At 41.0% G+C, this 19,767-nt stretch overlaps 1 protein-coding gene across 1 annotated transcript in view; it reads left to right on the forward strand.

The window, feature by feature from the left end:
• SPATA16 (spermatogenesis associated 16) overlaps positions 1-17,978 on the forward strand; it is a 285,443-nt gene extending 267,465 nt beyond the window's left edge. The window contains exon 11 of the mRNA XM_002716430.6: positions 17,656-17,978. Coding sequence (XP_002716476.2) covers positions 17,656-17,778 — 123 coding nt within the window. The 3' untranslated portion in view covers positions 17,779-17,978. The remainder of the gene's footprint in view (positions 1-17,655) is intronic.
• Positions 17,979-19,767: the final 1,789 nt, after the last annotated feature.

Consider the following 19,767-nt stretch of genomic DNA (forward strand, 5'->3'; position numbering starts at 1 on the left):
ACTCCATGACCAATTCAGAAGAAAATCTATTTGTTTTTCATTTACAAAGTCCAAGTTTTGCACTGAGAAGATCAGAATTGAACCGGGTACAACATATTGTCTTGCTCTGGTAGGCCTCAAATACCTGATGTGAGACCAGATGAAGAAAAGAAAACCTTGCTTTTTAAAAGTAATGAGAGAAGTGCTGCAGCAGGGAATCATGGACCTGTGAGTTTTCATGAAGAGAAATGCTACTTTAGAACCTCACTGAATATTTTTTTAAAGATTTATTTATTTATTTATTTATTTGAAAGAGTTACACAGAGAGAGGAGAAACAGAGAGAGAGAGAGAGAGAGAGAGAGAGAGAGAGAGAGGTCTTCCATCCGCTTGGTTCACTCCCCAGATGGCTGCAACAGCCGGAGCAGCGCTGATCTGAAGCCAGGAGCCAGGAGCTTCCTCCAGGTCTCCCACGCGGGTGCAGGGGCCCAAGGACCTGGAAGATCCTCCCCTGCTTTCCCAGGCTATAGCAGAGAGCTGGATTGGAAGAGGAGCAGCCGGGACTAGAACCAGCGCCCATATGGGATGCCGGCACTTCAGGCCAGGGTGTTAACCTGCTGTGCCACAGCGCCAGCCTCAATGTCATTGAATATTATAACAGTATTTCACGAGCTTCCATGAGCATAACTAATGAAAACACTCAGATAAGCAGATATCTTTAAACCACCCATATGAATTTATTCAAAATTACTTAGCTTTTTACGTTTCTTTTCATCTCAGATTCTTAACTTATAAATCACACTCATTACCATCATACTGAAATGACATTCATTGATACACTAATTTGATCTTTTAAGATGAAAATGTGATAGAATTATATGTCACTTAGCAACTCTGCTTAAGACTATTGGTGTAGGCAAAGCAAATTGGAAAATACAAATTGGGGGGATGGGTAGGGACAGTTTGTTAAAGAGGGAAAGGAAAGAAGAAATTGGAACCTTTTATTTTTGCTTTTCACATCAGCATTCAAACCTGACTCCTTCCAGAAATTCTTCCCGGAGAGCTTGTACACACGGCACTATCATTCATCAGCCAGTCATGTGGGCTGACTAATATGTGGTTTGGTTGGTACTTCTGAGACTACTGCTGTCTTTTCAAAGATTCAGCAGCCATGCCATTCATTTGCAAAGCAGTTTTTCTGGCAATCAGACTTTTCCTGTGTGTCTTGTTCTTTAAGGAGTCTCTGCAGATTTATTGCAATTTGATTGTGAATCTTCCAGCTCCTGGTTACGGGCTTCCTCATTAACATATCCCTAAATTCCTTTACAGTGTATGCTCCAAGCACTACTAAGCAGTTCTGTCCAGAGCATAATGCAAATCATGTAGGAAATCCTAAGTGCTTTTATTGCTGACAGGGCTGGGGAGATGAGGAGGCTCTGAGAACAAGCATGGTGGATGATGAGGCCCAAGTGACCGAAAGGGGCCAGGTTCCTGGGAGAAATGAATCTGCTGATGGTATCCAGGAGCCTCCACCAAAGCCTTGGCAGATTCTCATGATTGTACTCAGAAGCTGAACCCTGCAGCAATCAGATTTGTTGGGGAGGACCTCACCCTCAAACATAAGCCACAGTCTGGGGAGTAGAGAAAGCACAAAGCCTTGGTTCTGGCCACCCCTCACCCCCGTCCCCACCAACCCACAGGGCAATCTCCAAATCTAGCTGGCAAATCTCGGTTATCATTTAAACCTCAGCTTCCTCCGCTGACTGCAAAGGGTTCATCTGCTGAACACTTTCAACAGCTGCATTTGCTAGTCACCCACTACCTTCCTGTGTGCTTTGGCCTTGCCTCCAAAACTGGAAACACCTCTTCTATATTCCACATTGGATCAAAACTGATGTCTTCTCAAACTGATGATTTGGCAGGAGATTTCTGCCATTAGAAGTATTTCTGGGCAGGAGCCAAATCCCAACTTGGTCATCATCTAGGGAGTGTGGAGCCAGGAGTTCAGCCATTTTAATCAGAAGTTGATCAAAAAGCCAATAAAGCTAATCTGCCATCAGGCACCTACATGTACCTAATAAAATCCTGTGTTACTCATCTAATCATCAGACTATGTTAGCTGGCCTGAAGTATGCTCTTGAGTAACTATCACACACAGCTGGAATAAGCTATAAAAAATGCATTTCAGGTAAATCAGTTAATAATGACAATGACAAATATTATCAGTGATTATTATTGATCTTTTCCTATGTGCCAAGCACTTCAACACATTATCACATTTATTGATTGCAAGAAGCCTAGAAAAGAGATGTCATTCTCTTCCCTTAGAAAGGTGGTGGGAAAGCTCTTTATAGAATTAATAAGGAAACAAACCCAAGTTTGTAGTGGTTGTGAGGGTTGGTTCTAGATCAAATTTCTTTAGTCCCAGATTCCATTCCTAATCATTAGTTCAAACACCTATGTGAAACCAAATGCAGATGCTAAGACTCAATGGCATGAAGAACCTTGCCTGACGCAACCTTAGGTCCTGTGAGACAGCCAATGAGACAGCCGTCTCATCTGCTTTTTGGCTGTGGGTGGCCTAGAAACGTCAGAGGCTCTTGTTGAGATCCTCCAGCCTTTTCTACATCACAGCCTACTGCCCATCTGGAGACTTACCCACACTGCTCTGCGGCAGCTGCCCAACCAAATCTGAGCACTGGCACCAACTACTGTTCTCTGAATCATGCTGCTCTCACTGTCCTCCCTCACCATCCCTCCCTTCGTAGACATGTCAGATGTAGGTCTCCTCTGGTAACTCACCATTTCCCCTCTTCCTGCACCGTCAGAAGTTAGAAAACAGGCTAGAGTCTAGTTGTTCCTGGAGTGTACTTACTGTTGCTCTGGGCATCTTTCTGGTGAGTTATCTGAATTAGCATTCTGAAATGCACTGGGCTTTCAAGGAAAACACAATTTTAGGAGCACAGAGTGCCATAACCCCTCAGAGCTTTACCATCACAACACAGAGGGCCTTGAGGCTGGGACAGGACCAGCATATTGACACCTCCACTTCATGGGCTTTTCCCCTGTCTGACCCACTTAGAACTAATTATAAGGAAGTAACTAAAACACAATTTGTAAAGGTTCACATTACTCCACATAAACTTGTGTTTTTATCTTTGCAAAAGCTTTTCAAAGTGCATCTTTTAAAAGTTCTTTTAAAGGGCATGTGCATGTGCCACAGTGTTTAAGTCACCACATAGGATGCCTGTATCTCACATCAAAGTACCTGGTCTGAATCCCAGCTACTCTGCTTCCCATCCAGCCTCCTGCTAATGCATGCCTTAGAAGGCAGCAGGTGATGGCTCAAGTACTTGGGTTCCTGCCACCCATTTGAGAGACCCAGATTGAGCGCCTGAGATCCTAGCTTCAGACCAACCCAGCCTTGGTTATTATGAGCATTTAGGGAGTGAACTAGTAGATGGAAGGTCTCCTGTCTATCTGTCTTTCTCTTATCTCTGCCTTTCAAAGAAAATGAAAACAAATAAATAATTTTAATTTAGTGTAATATTCTGGAAAGAAGGAGGAGAGCAAACGTCTCAATTGTATTTTCAACTGAAGGATAAATTCTCAGTTCATCCCTCAAGTGGCTTCCATTAAATTACCAAAAGTGTCTTTGCTTGGCAGACTAGCATTTTATTGCATGTATCCTATACATTCCTTTACAATCCTTTGTAATTCTGGGGAATAACAGAACAGCTTATACCTCTTGGTAGCTAAATGAACCATAGGACATCTTCCATTCTGTATTGAAAGTAGGATTAATACATAGTTCAGAACAATTGACTTGTAGCTCATTCAGTCATTTATAGTGAACTTATTCTACCTTGCATCTTTTGGAGAAGGACAAAAACAAAAGAACCTTTACATGTAGCTCTAAAGGAAGGTATGAGCCATCTATCATTCTGATTATTATTTTCTTAAAATGGTACATGTGGACAGGGGGACATTTTGTCATCTAAAACATACCAAAAGCATAAATCCATAAGCATAAATACACCCATATTTCTTGGCATCATCAAAACTATGTAGAACTTCTGTACACTCCACTAAAATGAATGAATGCTAGAAAAAAAAGGCCCTGGAGAGAAACATGACATAGTTGGTTTGAAAAGCAGCTGGACTCGTAGGTTGGAGAAATCCTACCCTAAAGATAGGATAAAGATAGGCACATCTCTTGCCAAATTAAAGGAATTTGAGAAGCTTTTACTTCCCAAGAGCTCTTAGGGAGAGAAGGCCCTTCAGTTTTATAAAGGGTAATTCATTTTCTCATGTGAAAGGAGACATCTAGAAGCGACTGAGCAAACAGATTCAATAAATGAAAGTGGACCTTCTTGAAGAATAGGGATAAAAAAGTGTGTTTTAAAAACTCCATGTTATGGGGCCAGTGCTTTGACATAGTGGGTAAAGCTGCCGCCTGTAGTACTGGCATCTCCTATAGGTGCTGGTTTGAGACCCGGCTGCTGCATTTCTGATCCAGCTCTCTGCTATCACCTGGGAAAGCAGTAGAAGATAGCCTGAGTCCTTGGGTCCCTGAACCCTTGTGGGAGACCTGGAAGAAGCTCCTGGATCCTGGATCCTGGATCCTGGATCCTGGCTTCAGATTGGCACAGCTCCAGCTGTTGCAGCCTCTAGGGGAGTGACCCAGCGAATGGAAGATCTCTCTCTCTTTCTCGCTCTCTCTCTCTCTCTTCCTCTCTGTAACTCTGTCTTTCAAATAAATAAATAAATCTTCCAAAAAAAAAAATCCATGTTATGTGTGGGCATTTGGCCCAGAGGTTAAATCACCATTTGGTACATATACATCCCTTGCAGAGTACATTATTCAAATCCCATCTGCTCTGTTTCTGATCCAGCTTCCAACTAATCCATACCCTGGGAAACAGCAGATAATGATTTGAGTACTGGGGTCCCTGTTACCAGTGCAGGAAATTTGTCTTGAGTTCTTGGCTCCTGGCTTCAATCTGTCACAGCTCTGGCTTTTGCAGGCATCTGGGGAGAGAACAAGTACATAAAAGATATCTCTCCCCTACCCCCATTTCAAATACAATTTAAAAATTAAATAAAACTGTTTTAAAACACTTTATAGAATCCATCTACTTCTAAGCATATGGAATAGATGTACTTTTCCCTACTCATCCCATCACATGCAACAAAAAAACTGTCAGTATGTATACACCAAACACATAAGACTCTCAAACATGGAATGGAAAAGGAAGACCTGATAAGGACATGAGGACTCAAGGAATGACACAGTAATGAGTTCACTGGAGTTTTGGTTTTTTGTTTGGTTTTGGTTTTGGTTTTGGTTTTGATTTTTTTGCCTCATTTTCCCCACACTTGAAACTGAAGACCCTGAGAACCCAAGAACAGAAGCTTCGGATATATCCAAAGGTCAAGAGAAGGGAAGCCGAGCAAGACAGAAAATTCTTAAATAAATATATACATATTCCATCCAAAGGCCAAAGAAGAAATGATGGTTCCACCCCCACTACATAAGCAAAGGCCAAGTGGAACAATAGATTTCTGCCGTCAACAGGCCACAGCAAGGAATCCCAGTCTTTCCACTCTGAGAAAGTAGTATCAAAGAAGACTGAAACTGGATTTCCTTCCCTACCCAGAAGCAAGTCTCTCCTCTCCTCTCTTCACTCTTGCTCGTATGGTATTGAAGAGGCCTAGTAGAGAGGATTTTTATTATCCAGCAGTGGTGACTCTCCCCTGACAATGTACTAATAGTGAAGACCATGTGGGAGGCAGTGATGAGGGTCTCCTATCCCTGCAGGCTTGTGCAGGATCAGTGAAAACCTTGTGAGGACTTTGGACTTTTACTCCTGCTTAGAAGTACTACGAAGCTCCTTCCTCAGGTATCAAGGAAGCTGACTGGGGAAGCCAAACTGCTGTCCTCACCCAGAGTAACAAGGCAATGCTTTTGCTTCCCTTGCCATCTGAGTATCTGAAAGATCCAGTCAAGCCAGGATAATTAACTACTATCTAGAGACTCATCACAAAATGCCCACAATGTTTGGATTTCAGCGAAAGATCACTCATCATACCAAGATCTAGGAAGATCTCAAACTCCATGAAGAAAGACAATCAATCCATGCCAACATGGAGGTGCTAGAAACATGAGAAATATTTAAATCATCCATCATAAAAATTATTTAATGAGCAATTATAAACACATTGAGGTGGAAGAATCATTTCAACAAATATATGAAAAATGTCAGCAAAGAGGTAGAAGATATAAAGAACTAAAAAGAAGCTAAAGTAGAACTGAAAAAGCAAAAAATTCAGTGGATGGGCTTGACAGCAGAAAAGAGGGGACACAGGGAAGAAACACTGAAGTGAAGATAGGACAGCAGAAGTTACTCAATTTGAAAAACAGAGTAACAAACTGGGGCAGGGAGGGAGTGTACAGAGACACTGCGATTTCTGGGGCTGTAACAATAGATCTAAAATTTGTGCCATTGGAATTCCCAAGAGAGTAAAAGAGAGCAAGACTGAAAAGGTAATCAAGAAAATCATGGCTTACAATTTCCCAAATTTGGCAGAAGACACAAAACTGTAGATTCAAAAAGATATCCAAGCAGGATAAACTCAGACTCACACCAGGATATATCGTAGTCAGACTTCTGAAAACTAAAGACTGAAAAGCAAAATCTTGAAAGCAGCAAGAGAGAAACAATGCATTGCCTATAGGAGAAAAACAATTTAAATGACAGTGGCTTTCTCATAAGAAAATATGAAGGCCAAAAGTAAGTGACACACTATTTTTTCAAGGACTGAAAGAAAAGAATTACCAACCCAGAGTGGGATGCCCAACAAAAATATCTTTCAGGAACGAAGAGAAAATTAATACATTCTGAGATGAAGGAAAACTAAGAGAATTTGTCACTATTAAACCTACCCTAAAAGAATGACTAAAGACTGTTGTCCGAAGAGAAACACAACAGTAAAAGAAAGACCTTGAAATAACAAAAAGGCTAAAAGAAGACAATAAGCAAAAATATGAATAAAAACAATAGACATCCCTTCTCATTACATTTGATGATGGAAGCAGAAATAACAACATTATATAATATGATTCTAAATTCAGGTAAAGGCAATATTTATGGTATTATAAATGGGCAAGGAAGAAGAGACATTAAAAAAATTAATGACTCTACACTTCAAACAGAAGATAAAGATACCAGTAGACTATAACACATTCCATACAGATATATAAGTAGTCAGTCTATGTGGGTTTCATGAATTGAACCAACTATGAATTAAAAATCAATTTTTTTAGTTTTTTTAATTTATTTTTTTGAAGGGCAGAAACAGAGAGCTCCCATTCTCTGGTTCATTCTCCAAATGCCTACAATAGCCCTGGCTGGGCCAGGCCAAAGCCAGGAACCAAGAATTCAAACCAGGTCTCTCACAGAGGTGGCAGAGACCCAACTACTTAAGCCATCTCCTGCTGCCACCCAAGGTATACATTAGCAGGAAACTAGAATCAGGAACAGAGCGAGGACTCAAACCCAGGCACTCTGATTTGGGACACAGGCAACCAAACAGCATCTTCACCATTATGCCAAATGCCTGCCACAGGATAAAAAAATATTTTTAATTGTGTCTGTACTGAACACATACAGATTTAATTTTTCTTGCCATTATTCCCTAAACAATGCAATATTACATTGTATTTGGTATTTTAAATAGTCTAGAGTTGTTTAAAGGGTAAGGGATGTGAGTAGGTTATAAGCAGATGCCACATTAACATGACTTGGGCATACACGGATTTTGGTGTCCATGAGGGTCCTGGAACTAATCCCACATGTCAAAGGACAAATGTGTAATGTAATTTCTATAAAAACTGAAAAAAAGATACACTGAACACACTGTAGATAAATCAAAATTTTTAAGTTACCCTTAAGTTGCAGGGGAAAGTACGTTTAAAACAAAAAGCAAACAAAACCTAGGTAAAGCAAAAACTAAAATGGCACACTAAGCTCTAACATATTTAAATATCTTAAGTATACCAATGAAAATACAGAAATTGGCAAAATAAATTTTAAAATATGACTCAACTATACTGGCTACAAACTCACTTCAAATATAATGATATAGGCAGGTTAAAAGTTTAAAGATGGAAAATAATATCATGCAGAATAAATAAAAGGGAAGCAGTAATAGCTATATTAGTATCAGACAAGGTAGACTTTGGAGCAAACAAAATTACCAAGGACAGAGAGAGACCTTCTGTAATGAGAAAAGGGTCAATCCACCAAGACGCATCACAATCCTAAATGTGTATGTACACAAAACAGGGGTATAAAACATATGAAGTAAAACTGATAGAACTAAAAAGAAAGAATAGAGATGTCCACAATTGCAGTTGGAAATTTCAACTCCTCACTCTCAGCAGTTGATAGAAAAACCAGAGAAGCAGCAAGGACATGGAAGTCAAAACCACCATTAACCAGCAGAATCCAATGAATATTTACAGAACATTCCAGGCACCAACAGCAGACACACATTCTTTTCAAGTGTCCATGGAAGGTATGCCAAAATAAACCAAACCCTGGATCATCAAATAAAAAACTCAACAAATTTTGAAAACTGAAACCATAAAGAATGTATCCTGCAACTGCAGTGGATCCAAACTAGAATCAAAAACAGGAAGATAACAAGAAAATCTTGCATAGTCCATGGATCAAAAAAGAAATCTCAAGGGAAATGAAGAACTACATTGAACTGAATGAAAATGAAAATGCAGCATATCAAAATTTATGAGCCACAGCTGAAACAGCACTGAAAGAGAAACTTACAGCATCCAGTGCATGTATTGTAAAGGAGGAAAAACAAAAAATCTTGAATCGGTAACTGAATGACCTCCTCAAAAACTTAGCAAAAGAAGAGTAAAAGCAAGCAGAAACAAAGAAAAAAGAAAATAAATACAATATCAGCAATCAATGAAACTGAAAACCAGAAAAATTGAGAAAAATCCATGCTGCAGACCGGCTCTTTGAACAGATCAATGACATTTAAAAACAGCTAGCAAGACTAATGAAGAAAATAAGGAGAAGGCACAAATCACCAATATCAGTACTGATATGGTGTATCACTACAGACGCTGCAGATATTAAAAGGAAGATAAAGGAGTACTCCAAAAAATAATGCATACATATATTTTACAACTTACGTGAAATGTGTCAGTTCCTCAAAAAATACAAATTACCACAACTCATCTAATATTAAATAATTTAAATAGCCTTCTATCATGAAAATCTGGTGTACCAGAACTGGCTACCAAAGGTCCACAAAACCAAAGAAAGAGGTAAACAAATCCAAGATTACACAGAGTATAATCTGTTAGGGGACTTAGGGACAGATGTGTAATCTGGAGCACCTAGAAGACAAATGGATCCTCACACGGGGCCATTAAAGGGATTTTATACACTAACTCGGGCAAAGGCAGCCAGAAAGCTCCTGGCCTTTTCAAGAAACATTACATTCTGGACATCACTCAGTCCAGACATCAGGGCCCAGTACGAAATGCAGTTAGCCACTTGAACAACTTTAACCTACACACAAATGTTTATAGCAACTCATTTTATAAAGTTCAAAACTGGAAACCTGGATATCTTTCAAAGGATAAATGGTTAAGCAAACTGTGATGCATCCGCCCCTCAAGGCATACTACTGAGCAGTGAAGGACAGAAATATTTGGTAGGACAGCCTGAATAAATCTCTAGAGAAGTATGGAGTTATGTTCTATATGATTCCATTAAGATAATCTTATGATGTCCAAAGTGTACACAAAGAGAACTGATTAGTGTTTGCCAGAGGTTATGTATTGACTATTTTAATGTCAATATCCTGCTGTAGTTTTCTGTAGTTTTGCAAGTGTTAGGATTGAGAGAAACTGAGTAAAAAAAATACATGTTTTTCCTTTATTATTTCTTACTGATATATGTGAATCTACAATTATCTCAAAATGATAAAGTTTAATTTTTTTAAAAAAATTTTTACTTTATTTCCTTGAAAGACAAAATTTTAAGAGAAGAAGAGGAAAAGATAGATGTCTTCCATCTGCTGGTTCACTCCCTGAATGGCCTCAACAGCCACAGTGGGGCCAAGCCAAGCCAGGTGCCAACGGCTTCTTCCAGGTCGCCCAAGTGGGTGGCAGGAATACAAGTACTTGGACCATCCTCTGCTGCTTTCCCAGGCACATTAACAGGGAGCTGGATCAAAAGTGGAGCAGCCTGGACACAAACTAGAACCCATATGGATGCTGATGTTGCACATTGCAGCTTTACAGGCTACACTACAACATCGGACCAAGTTTAATAATATAAAAAATGGCATTTAAATTTAAATACAAATTTAAAACTTCAGATAAATTTGCCATTAAATTTTGAAAATGATTTTTTGGCTGGCTCTGCGGCTCATTTGGCTAATCCTCCACCTACGGCACCAGCACCCCGGGTTCTAATCCCGGTTGGGGCACCAGATTCTGTCCCGTTTGCTCCTCTTCTAGTCCAGCTCTCTGCTGTGGCCCGGGAGGGAAGTAGAGAATGGCCCAAGTGCTTGGGCCCTGCACCCGCATGGGAGACCAGGAGGAAGCACCTGGCTCCTGGCTTCAGATCGGCACAGCACACCGGCTGCAGCGCGCCGGCCGTAGCAGCCATTTGGGGGGTGAACCAACGGAAAAGGAAGACCTTTCTCTCTGTTTATCTCTCTCTCACTGTCTAATTTTGCCTGTCAAAAAAAATGCATTTTTTAAGAATGCGGGGAGGGGGATAGTGGTGCTGTGGCTTAGAGGGCTAAGCCACCATCTGCAGAGTTGACATGCCACATGGGCACCAGTTCAAGTCTCAGCTGCTCTACTTCCAATCCAGCTCCCTGCTAATGTGCCTGGGAAAGCAGTGGAAGATTTCCCAATTCCTTGGGCCTCTGCAGCTATTTGGAGGCACAAAAGAAGCTCCTGGCTCCTAGCTTTGGCCTGACCCAGCTACCACCAATGCAGTCATTCCAGGACTGAATCAGGACTCCCATATGACATTTGGGTGTCCCAGGCAGTGACTTAAGTGCTACACCAAATGCCCATCCTGGTGATGGGATCTTTCAAGGGGTAGTTAAGTTAAAGTGAGCTTTATAGGGTGGGCGCTAACCACTGTGACTGGTGTCTTTATTAGAAAAGGAGATAAGGACACAGACACATCCAGAGGAAAGACCATGTGAAATTAGAGAGAGACAACTGCCATTTATAAGCCAAACAGAAGGCCTCAGAAGAAACCAACCCAGCCGACAACTCCATCCATATTGGCTTCCAACGTGCAGAATTCTGAGAAAATACATTTCTGTTGTTTAAGCCCCTCACCCTCTGGTATTTTACCTGGCAGCCCTAGAACACTAATTCTGGAATGAACAGCCTACAGAGACAGGAAAGTCAGATCTTGAATTTAGAAGTGAATTCTGGGCACTGGTGCCTGTGGCGTAGTAAGTTAAGCCTCCACCTGCAGTGCCAGCATCCCATATGGGCATCGGTTTATGTCCTGGCTGCTCCTCTTCTGATGCAGCTCTCTGCTAATGGCCTGGGAAAGCAGTGGAAGATGGCCCAGGTGTTTGAGCCCCTGCACCTACGTGGTAGACTTGAAAGAAGCTCCTGGCTCCTAGCTTCAGCCTGGCCCAGCTCCCACCAGTGTAGCCATCTGGATGTGAACTAGCAGAAGACTTCTCTCTCTTTCTCTCCCTCTCTCTCTTTGAAACTTTGCCTTTCAAATAAATAAAAATGTTTTTGAAAAATATTGTCAATTAAAAAAAAAAATGGGGCCCAGCACTGTGGTACCGTGAGTTAAGCTGCTGCGTGTGGCACCATTATCCCATATGGGTGCCAGATTGAGTCCCAGGTGCTCCACTTCCAATCCAGCTCCCTGCTGATTCCCTTGGGAAAGCAACAGAGGATGGCCCACATCCTTGGGCCCTTGAACCCACATGGGAAACCCAGAAGACGCTCCCAGCTTCTGGCTTTGGCCTGGCCTCACCCTGGCCATTGTGGCCATTTGGGGAATGAACCAGCAGGTGGAATTTTTCTCTCTCTGTCTCTCCCTCTCTTTCTGTAACTCTGCCTTTCAAATAAATAAATTAATTTTTAAAAAGGTGATACAAGGTGCCTTAGTTCCCTCAGGCTATAACAGCAAAACTCTATAGACTGGGTAGTTTTTAAATAACAGACATTTCTTCCTCACAGTTCTGGAGGCTGGAAGTCCAAGGTAAAAGCACTGGCAGATTCAGAGTCCAGTATGGGCCTGTTTCTGGTCCATGGTGGGTGGGGGGCATCTTTTAGCTGTGTTTACACATAGTGGAAGTGGTGAACAAGCTTCCTGGACATCTTTTTATAAGGGCCCTAATCCTATGCATGATTCTCCACCCTCATGAGTTAATTACCTCCCAAAGGCCCTGCCTTCTAATACTATCCCCTTGGGAACTTGGATTTCAACATAAAAAATCTAGAAAGGATCTTGGCATTCAGACCATAGCACATGTTTTCCTGGACAAAATGACAGGAAAGTTTTTGATGGCTTTTAAAGATACTAGTTATTTAACACTCTATGGAGCATATTAAAAGTCTTATCATTGTGGACATTTTTAGTCACATGTTGGGAACAGTCTGGAATGAAGTTTTTTTGTGTTTTATTACATCTCAAGGGTAGGCACCTCAGATCTGCATGTTGTGCTCTTGTGACTAAAACATCAGACAACCCGCCAAATTCACCAGAAGCGAAGGGGAAATGTAGGGGCTTGTCTGTCTGAACCACAGGCAAAAGCTGAAGAAGGCTGCTAAACTAAATTGTAGAAACAACTCTGTTTCAGAAACTGAGTTTATTTTAGAAATTAATTTCAAGCCTGTTTGAAAACAATTGTAATTCTAATAAGAATTAAAATTCAAACCGTTTTTGAATGATAAATATTTAAAAGCATTTGGTCTGGAAATTAAACTGGAACAGAGCAAAGAAACGAACATTATCAAATCCACAGTGGTGGTATGAAATGTCTGTTTTGCTAAGAGGATATTGGTGCAAACTGCTAATCACTAAAAACACATTCTCATTCTATAGTCGTAAATGCCTGATTTTATTCCTGAAAAATTTGATTCTTATTTTCTCAACCTTCTTTCTCCAAAAAAAAAAAGTCCTTTTAATGCTTTATTGTTTTTTTTAAAAAATCCTTTGAGCACTCAATTCCTGATGCATGCACATGTACCTGTATACACAAAACAAGTCCTCTCTGCTGGACCCAGACTACATGGAGTCCAGTAGGAAGGCCCAAGCTTCTCAGTGCGCAGTACTCATTTATTCACGTCTGGTGCCAGCCTCTTCTCACTGCCGCTGTTGGCAGGAGACTGCTCTGCTTTCCAAGGCGGGCCCTAGACCAGCGCAGGAGACACCAACCAAGTAGGAATCATCAAACAATGGGAAAAGTGATTTTTTGAAACAAAGTCATGTTTGAGGAGAATATTAGAACTTAGTTGTGCTTCCTTTCACTTTATGGCTTAGGAATTATATTTGTTTGATAGGCCTGGCATAGCAAAGGTCCACAAATTAAATGGCTTAAAAAACAGAAATGTCTCATTTGCTACTCTGGAGACCGGAACTCTACAATCAAAGTGTCCTCAAGGCTGATTCCTTCTGAGGGTTGTGAGGAAGAATCTGCTCCCTGTTCTATGCCTCTCCCCAGTCTTTACCATACTTTGGCTTGTACAAGCTTCTCCTAAATCTTGGCCTTCATCTTCAACTGGAGTTCTCCCTGTGTGCAAATCTGCCTCCAATTTCTATCTTTTCTTACAAACATCAGTCATTTTGTTTAGGGTCCTTACTAATGACCCTAAAGGTACTGAAGGTTAAGATTTTAGCAAAGGTGGTTGACACCTTTGTGGAATTGTGGAGGACACAATTCCAGCCCTAACAGTAGTGTTCGAATATGGATTTAAGTCCCTAAGACACGAGTTGATGGCTATTTCCTTACTGTTGGATATAGATTAGGACCAATAGCCATATGATAGGTCAAAACCTGCCCTCCTGCTGGACTTTCTGTTACTTTCAGTCTTCGGACATTCCAGAATTCTCCAGAAGCTCATTTGGTCTGATATCCACATTTCTATACTGTCAAGTCAGAATTGGCATGTATGTACACAGAAGTATGTTACATCTGCCCATTTTGCCAATGAGGAAATTGAAGCTAAAGTGACCAAGTAACCTGATACAGTTAAGCAAGTAGATTCTGGACCAAAAAAGAGAGTCTAATGAAGCTTCTCCTCAAAAACTCACTCATTTTCTTCCTTACGGACTTACATATTTCTTTGTGCTTTGTTTTCCTAAGGGCTTTATGGAGATTTCTATCATTTGCAATCTGTTCATTTTAGTTATATGAATCTATGTTCTCTTCAACCAGCATTTTTCTTTTCTTGACTTAAAAAAAAGAAAATAAAGGGCCAACTTTACTAAAAACATGTTGCAGCTCTCCTACACTTCAGTAAGCACAAAAGCTGAAATTGACTTACTTTGGTGCAGATTGTGTCATCCATCTAGTGGTGTATTCTAAGGGAATAACCTCATATGTGAAAATATGAGTGTTCACTTTAGGACTGGACTGCTTAAAACTGATGTGAGTACGAGTCATAGAATTTGACTCAATGTGTCCCTGGATATCATCCGTGTCAACCCTATTTCTATACCAAATGTTGGTAAAAACTGAAGCTCAGAAAGGCCAAGTGACTTCCCTAGGGTCCTGGGCAGGGTTATGAGACCAGCCAATAGCAGAACTCAGTGCTCCTGCAGACTCCTCATCCAGTGCCCACACTACCTTGTTATCACTTTAGCTTAATAGTCCCAAAGCTGGGCCAGCGTCGTGGCTCACTTGGTTAATCCTCCACCTGCGGCACTGGCTGGCATCCCATATGGGCACTGGGTTCTAGTCCCAGTTGCTCCTCTTCCAGTCCAGCTCTCTGCTGTGGCCCGGGAGGGCAGTGGAGGATAGCCCAAGTGCTTGGGCCCCTGCACCCACATGGGAGACCAGGAGGAAGCACCTGGCTCCTGGCTTCGGATTGGTACAGCACTAGCCATAGTGGCCATTTGGGGAGTGAGCCAATGGAAGGAAGACCTTTCTCTCTGTCTCTCTCTCTCTCTCACTGTCTATAACTCTACCTGCCAAATAAATAAATAAATAAATAGTCTCAAAGCTAAACAAAGCGATTAGAATGATGGCATGTGAAAGTAGTGCTTATTTAGTTTATAAGAGAAAGGAAAACCCTCTGATATGTCCCATACCAAGTATCACTTTGAGTATGGAAATATATGTTGGTTTCTGAATCTTTTCAATTGTTATCACAGATTAGATCATCAAGAATCTACCTTACCCTAGGTTCTGGGAATAGTGAATAACATGGATCTAGCATTGGCCTTTAAAGTCCAGATGTTCTAGAAGACAAAGTGTATAAAGCATTATACACAATTGAGTAAAAAATATTTTACAATAAGCAGAAATGAGCGAATTACTGTGGGAATATATTCCTGAGCTCCCAAATCGGCGTGGGTTATGAAGGCATACTTCTCTGAGGTATTGATGTTTAACCTGAAACCCAAAGTATATGTAAGGGTTCCAAAGGACATATTACACAGCATTAGGAAAATAAGGATGCGGGGAACAATGTCTGGTTGTGCTCAGCTAACTGGAAATTGTACCACACAGCTGAAGCAGAAGGAATAATGTTAAGAGATACAGATGCAAGTAAAACCAGATAACTCAGAGCCATATAGCCCACGTTAAGAATTTAGGAATCCATTTTAAGTATTTTAAACAAAGAAAAGATGTGATTGGATCTCTATTTTTGAAACAATCATTTGAGCCTCTTATGAGATGGATTGAAAGAATAATACATACACCGACCTGGAAGACGTGAACTCACAGACCAGGTGCAACATGTACATAAAGTAAGCTCTAGACCTCTTGGCTTTATTCAGCTGTACTCTTTATTCCAAGACAGATCTTGTGTTTCATCATTGTCTTCTTTTTTTAATAAATGACAACCCAGTTAGTCAACCCTGCTCTTAATAAACACAATTAAAATTTAAAAGCAGCAGTCACTTAATGGATACTTTTAAAAACAATTATTTTTCTGTCTCATTGAAGGAAGCCTTTTTTATTGCATTAAAATTGTAGTTTTAAATTGTATCTGGGCTAATTGCATGCATTCTAACTGTAAGGAAATTTGATTTAAATGATACATTTTCAGTGCAAATGACATGAGTCATCAACTCAACTATTAAAGTAATGGTGAAGTGTCTTATGTTTGTGTTGATTTTGCCCTATGTTAATATTTCCACTTATTATTTTGGTGCAAACTAGGTAGTATGAGTATATGGAATGCATAGTATAACACATTGATTTCATGACAGGATGCAAAAATGTCACATCAAATTATTTTAATAATTCGTGCAATGTCCAGACATCAGAAACAACAATATACTTTTGAAGATATTTACCTGAAGTGGTTTTAAAAGCATTTCCAAAAAGACTTATTTTTGCATAAGTAAGTTATTTTGTTTTCTTAAGCAAACCAATCTACAGTTCATATCACCTGATATGATGTATAAGATCTACGCATAATATACAGATGAATGCTACCATTTATTATTCTCTTTTTGACAATCTGAATTATCTTTTGGACATCACTCTGAATGATAAATCAAATGATTTAAAAGTGGAACTCAAAGTTGGAAAATTGAAATTGTAAGTGCTTTTATCTTAAGTAGATGATACCTTGAATAATAAGTGCTCTAGGCTTCGAGCTAACATTATGACAGTGGTCTCTTTAGTGAGTGATGTTAGGCTGATACAATATGCAGGTCTTAGGAGTCAAGGTTAAGTGTATATCTACTTTCGTTGAGAACCCAATTCAGCTTGCATATGTAAACTTTTTTACCATTGTTTTTCCAAACCGTATAATACATTTAACCAACTGCTAAATTTCTTTGCAGAAAAACTAATTTTTTTTTCAAGAATTATTGTTTTGCATATAAGTATCTTACCTTTTTTCCCTGGGGTATGACAATTTTTAAGAAAATGTATTTTTTGAAAGTTTCTTCTTAAGGGAGAAATGGTTCTTGCTAAGACAACAGAATTTTCTTTTTCCCCTAACCTTTGCTAAGGGCATACAAATGCAAAAATCTCTCACTCTCCTGGAAAGGAGGTGGGTTCATTTTCACTCTTAGTTTTTGATAAAGGAGGTAGGGGAGGGGGGGGGGGGGGCGCGGTTTACCATGGATTAATTTTTCACCCTGCACCTCCTTTCTTTCAACATCCTTGGTTTCACTGACCCTTGAGAACAGTGAGAGGTTGACAATCCCCATTTCCTTTCCCGGTACGAAGGACTGACAAAGCACACTCCTGCTTGCCTGCTTCTTGTTCATAAAACAGGGAGACTTGGAATGAAAACAGCAGGAGGCTTCTACATTTAATTCTTTCAGTCCCTGCCAATTTTGTTCCAATATGGACCTGTGTCTGCCATCTAATTTTAGATACCTCCCCATTTACATAAGGACACAAACCCCAGAAGACCACCAACATAACTTGTTGTGTTTGCTTATTTCTTCTAGATTGGACGAATTGAAGATTTCCTATACCAATTAGAGGACAGCTTCTTAAAAACTAAAAAACTGAGAACTGCTCGGAGGCAGAAAACGAAAATGAAGCGGCTTCAAACAGCCCAGCAAAGCTAGTCAGGAGGGAGCAGGCACAACCACCAAGATGTCCCAGAGAAAGAGACAAAGGCGTCCATCTATGGGGACTGCAGCAGCCAGATAACAAAGACCTGTCATCAAAGGCAAGAGGTGCTACTCGCCTCTGCTCATCCTCAGCAAAGACATCCTATACTTCATTAATCTCAGCTGGCAGCAATAAATGTTCTCAGCAAGTTTGACTTGACTCTTGTTCAAATTTGTCTTGTTTAGTTAAACAGCTTATAAAATAGCCACTGCTGTCTCTCTCACTTGTCCTTTTCGTCCAATTTTCACCTGTGGTATAGCACTTCTTCCAGAGTGTGCTTTTAGTGTACAACTGCATTCATTCAGTTATTCACATGCCCTACACAGATATGCACACACAATATAAATGAAACTAAAAAACATAAAGCTGCTAATATACACTTTCAGTCCTCATAGAGACAGTCACATGTGATATGGCTGATGTCAACAGTTAAGTTGTCTCATTAAAATCTCTGTTCTTGGGGCAGATGTTGTGGCACAAAGGGTTAAGCCACTGCTTGGGAGGCTCACATCCCATATCAGAGTGCCAAGTTCAAGTCCTGGCTGTTCCGCTTCTGATCTAACTTTCTGTTAATGTGCTTGGGAGGCAGCAGATGATGGACAGCAGGATAGAGAGCAGCAGTTGCAACGGCCAGGGCTGGGCCAGGATGAAGCCGGGATTGAGGAACCTAATCTGGGTCTTCCACATGAGTACAGGAGCCCAATCACTCAGGCCATCCTTTGCTGCACCCCCAGGCCATGAGCAAGGAGCTGAACTGGAAAAGGAAAAGCCAGGACACGAACTGGCCCCATATGGAATGCCTGTGTTGCAAGCAGTGGCCTCACCCACCACACTACAACACCAATCCCCATCCTTTTTTAAGATAATGAAAGAATGGGGCAGTGTTATGGCACAGCAGATTAAGGCACCGCTTGAGTTGCCTGCATCCAGTATCAGAGTAGCTGGGTTTGAGTCCAGTCTTCACTTCTGATACAGCTTCTCGCTAATGTGCACCTTGGGAAGCGACGGATGATTACCTAAGTACCTTGTTTCCTCCCACCCATGTGAGGGATCTGGGTGGACTTCCTGTCTCCTTGGTTTTCACCTGGGTTTTCTGCCCTGGCTATTGTAGGCACTTTGGGAGTGAGCTAACAGATGAATGATCACCTCTCTCTCCCTGTGTGTGTGTGTGTGTGTGTAACTCTGCCATTCAGATAAATAAATAAATCTTTAAAAATAAATAAATAAGGGACCAGCACTATGGTGAAGTAACACCTTGACAGTAGAGACTCCATTTTAGAGCACCCGAGACTCCATCTTGAGAAAGCACCCCCCACCGTGAGACTCTGATCTGAAACTCTGATCTAAAACTCACAGTAACAGTCCACTGCATCCCACTTGCAGAGCATAGAAACTCCCTTAGCATGATCACTCAAGCTTAAAAACAGATAGGCTGCACCTGAATTAATGTTAAGATTGTAATTTGTCTATTTTCAAGATTGTAATTGATATTAGTTTCACATAGGCCTTAGGTCAGCTCACCCCTAGTAACCATGCATTCCCCCGATCCTAGAAAACATGTACTCCCCCTCCCCTCCTTGTAGTTTTCGCCTTTATAAACCCTGTTGCTTTGAGCTTCAGTGTCGAGAATTCTTTGAGGCATGAGCCTGCTCTCGACCACCAGCAATAAAGGACTTCAAAATTTATCAGTATGTGGCACTTCTCTGTCGCCCCTCACTCAGGCACAACAGTGGCATAGCAAGTTAAGTTGCTGCCTTCAATGCCAGCATCCCAGGTGGGCACCGGTTCAAGTCCAGCTCTCTGCTGATGTGCCTGGGAAAGCAGTGGAAGATGGCCCAAAGTCCTTGGGCCCCTGAACATACACGAGAGACCCAGAGGAAGCAGCTGGCTCCTGTCTTTGGCGTGGCCCAGCCCCGGCTATTGGAGGCCATTTGGGGAATGAA

This window comes from Oryctolagus cuniculus, chromosome 4, assembly GCF_051225735.1.
Source record: "Oryctolagus cuniculus isolate XC-2025 breed Fujian yellow rabbit chromosome 4, ASM5122573v1, whole genome shotgun sequence".
Lineage (NCBI taxonomy): Eukaryota > Metazoa > Chordata > Mammalia > Lagomorpha > Leporidae > Oryctolagus > Oryctolagus cuniculus.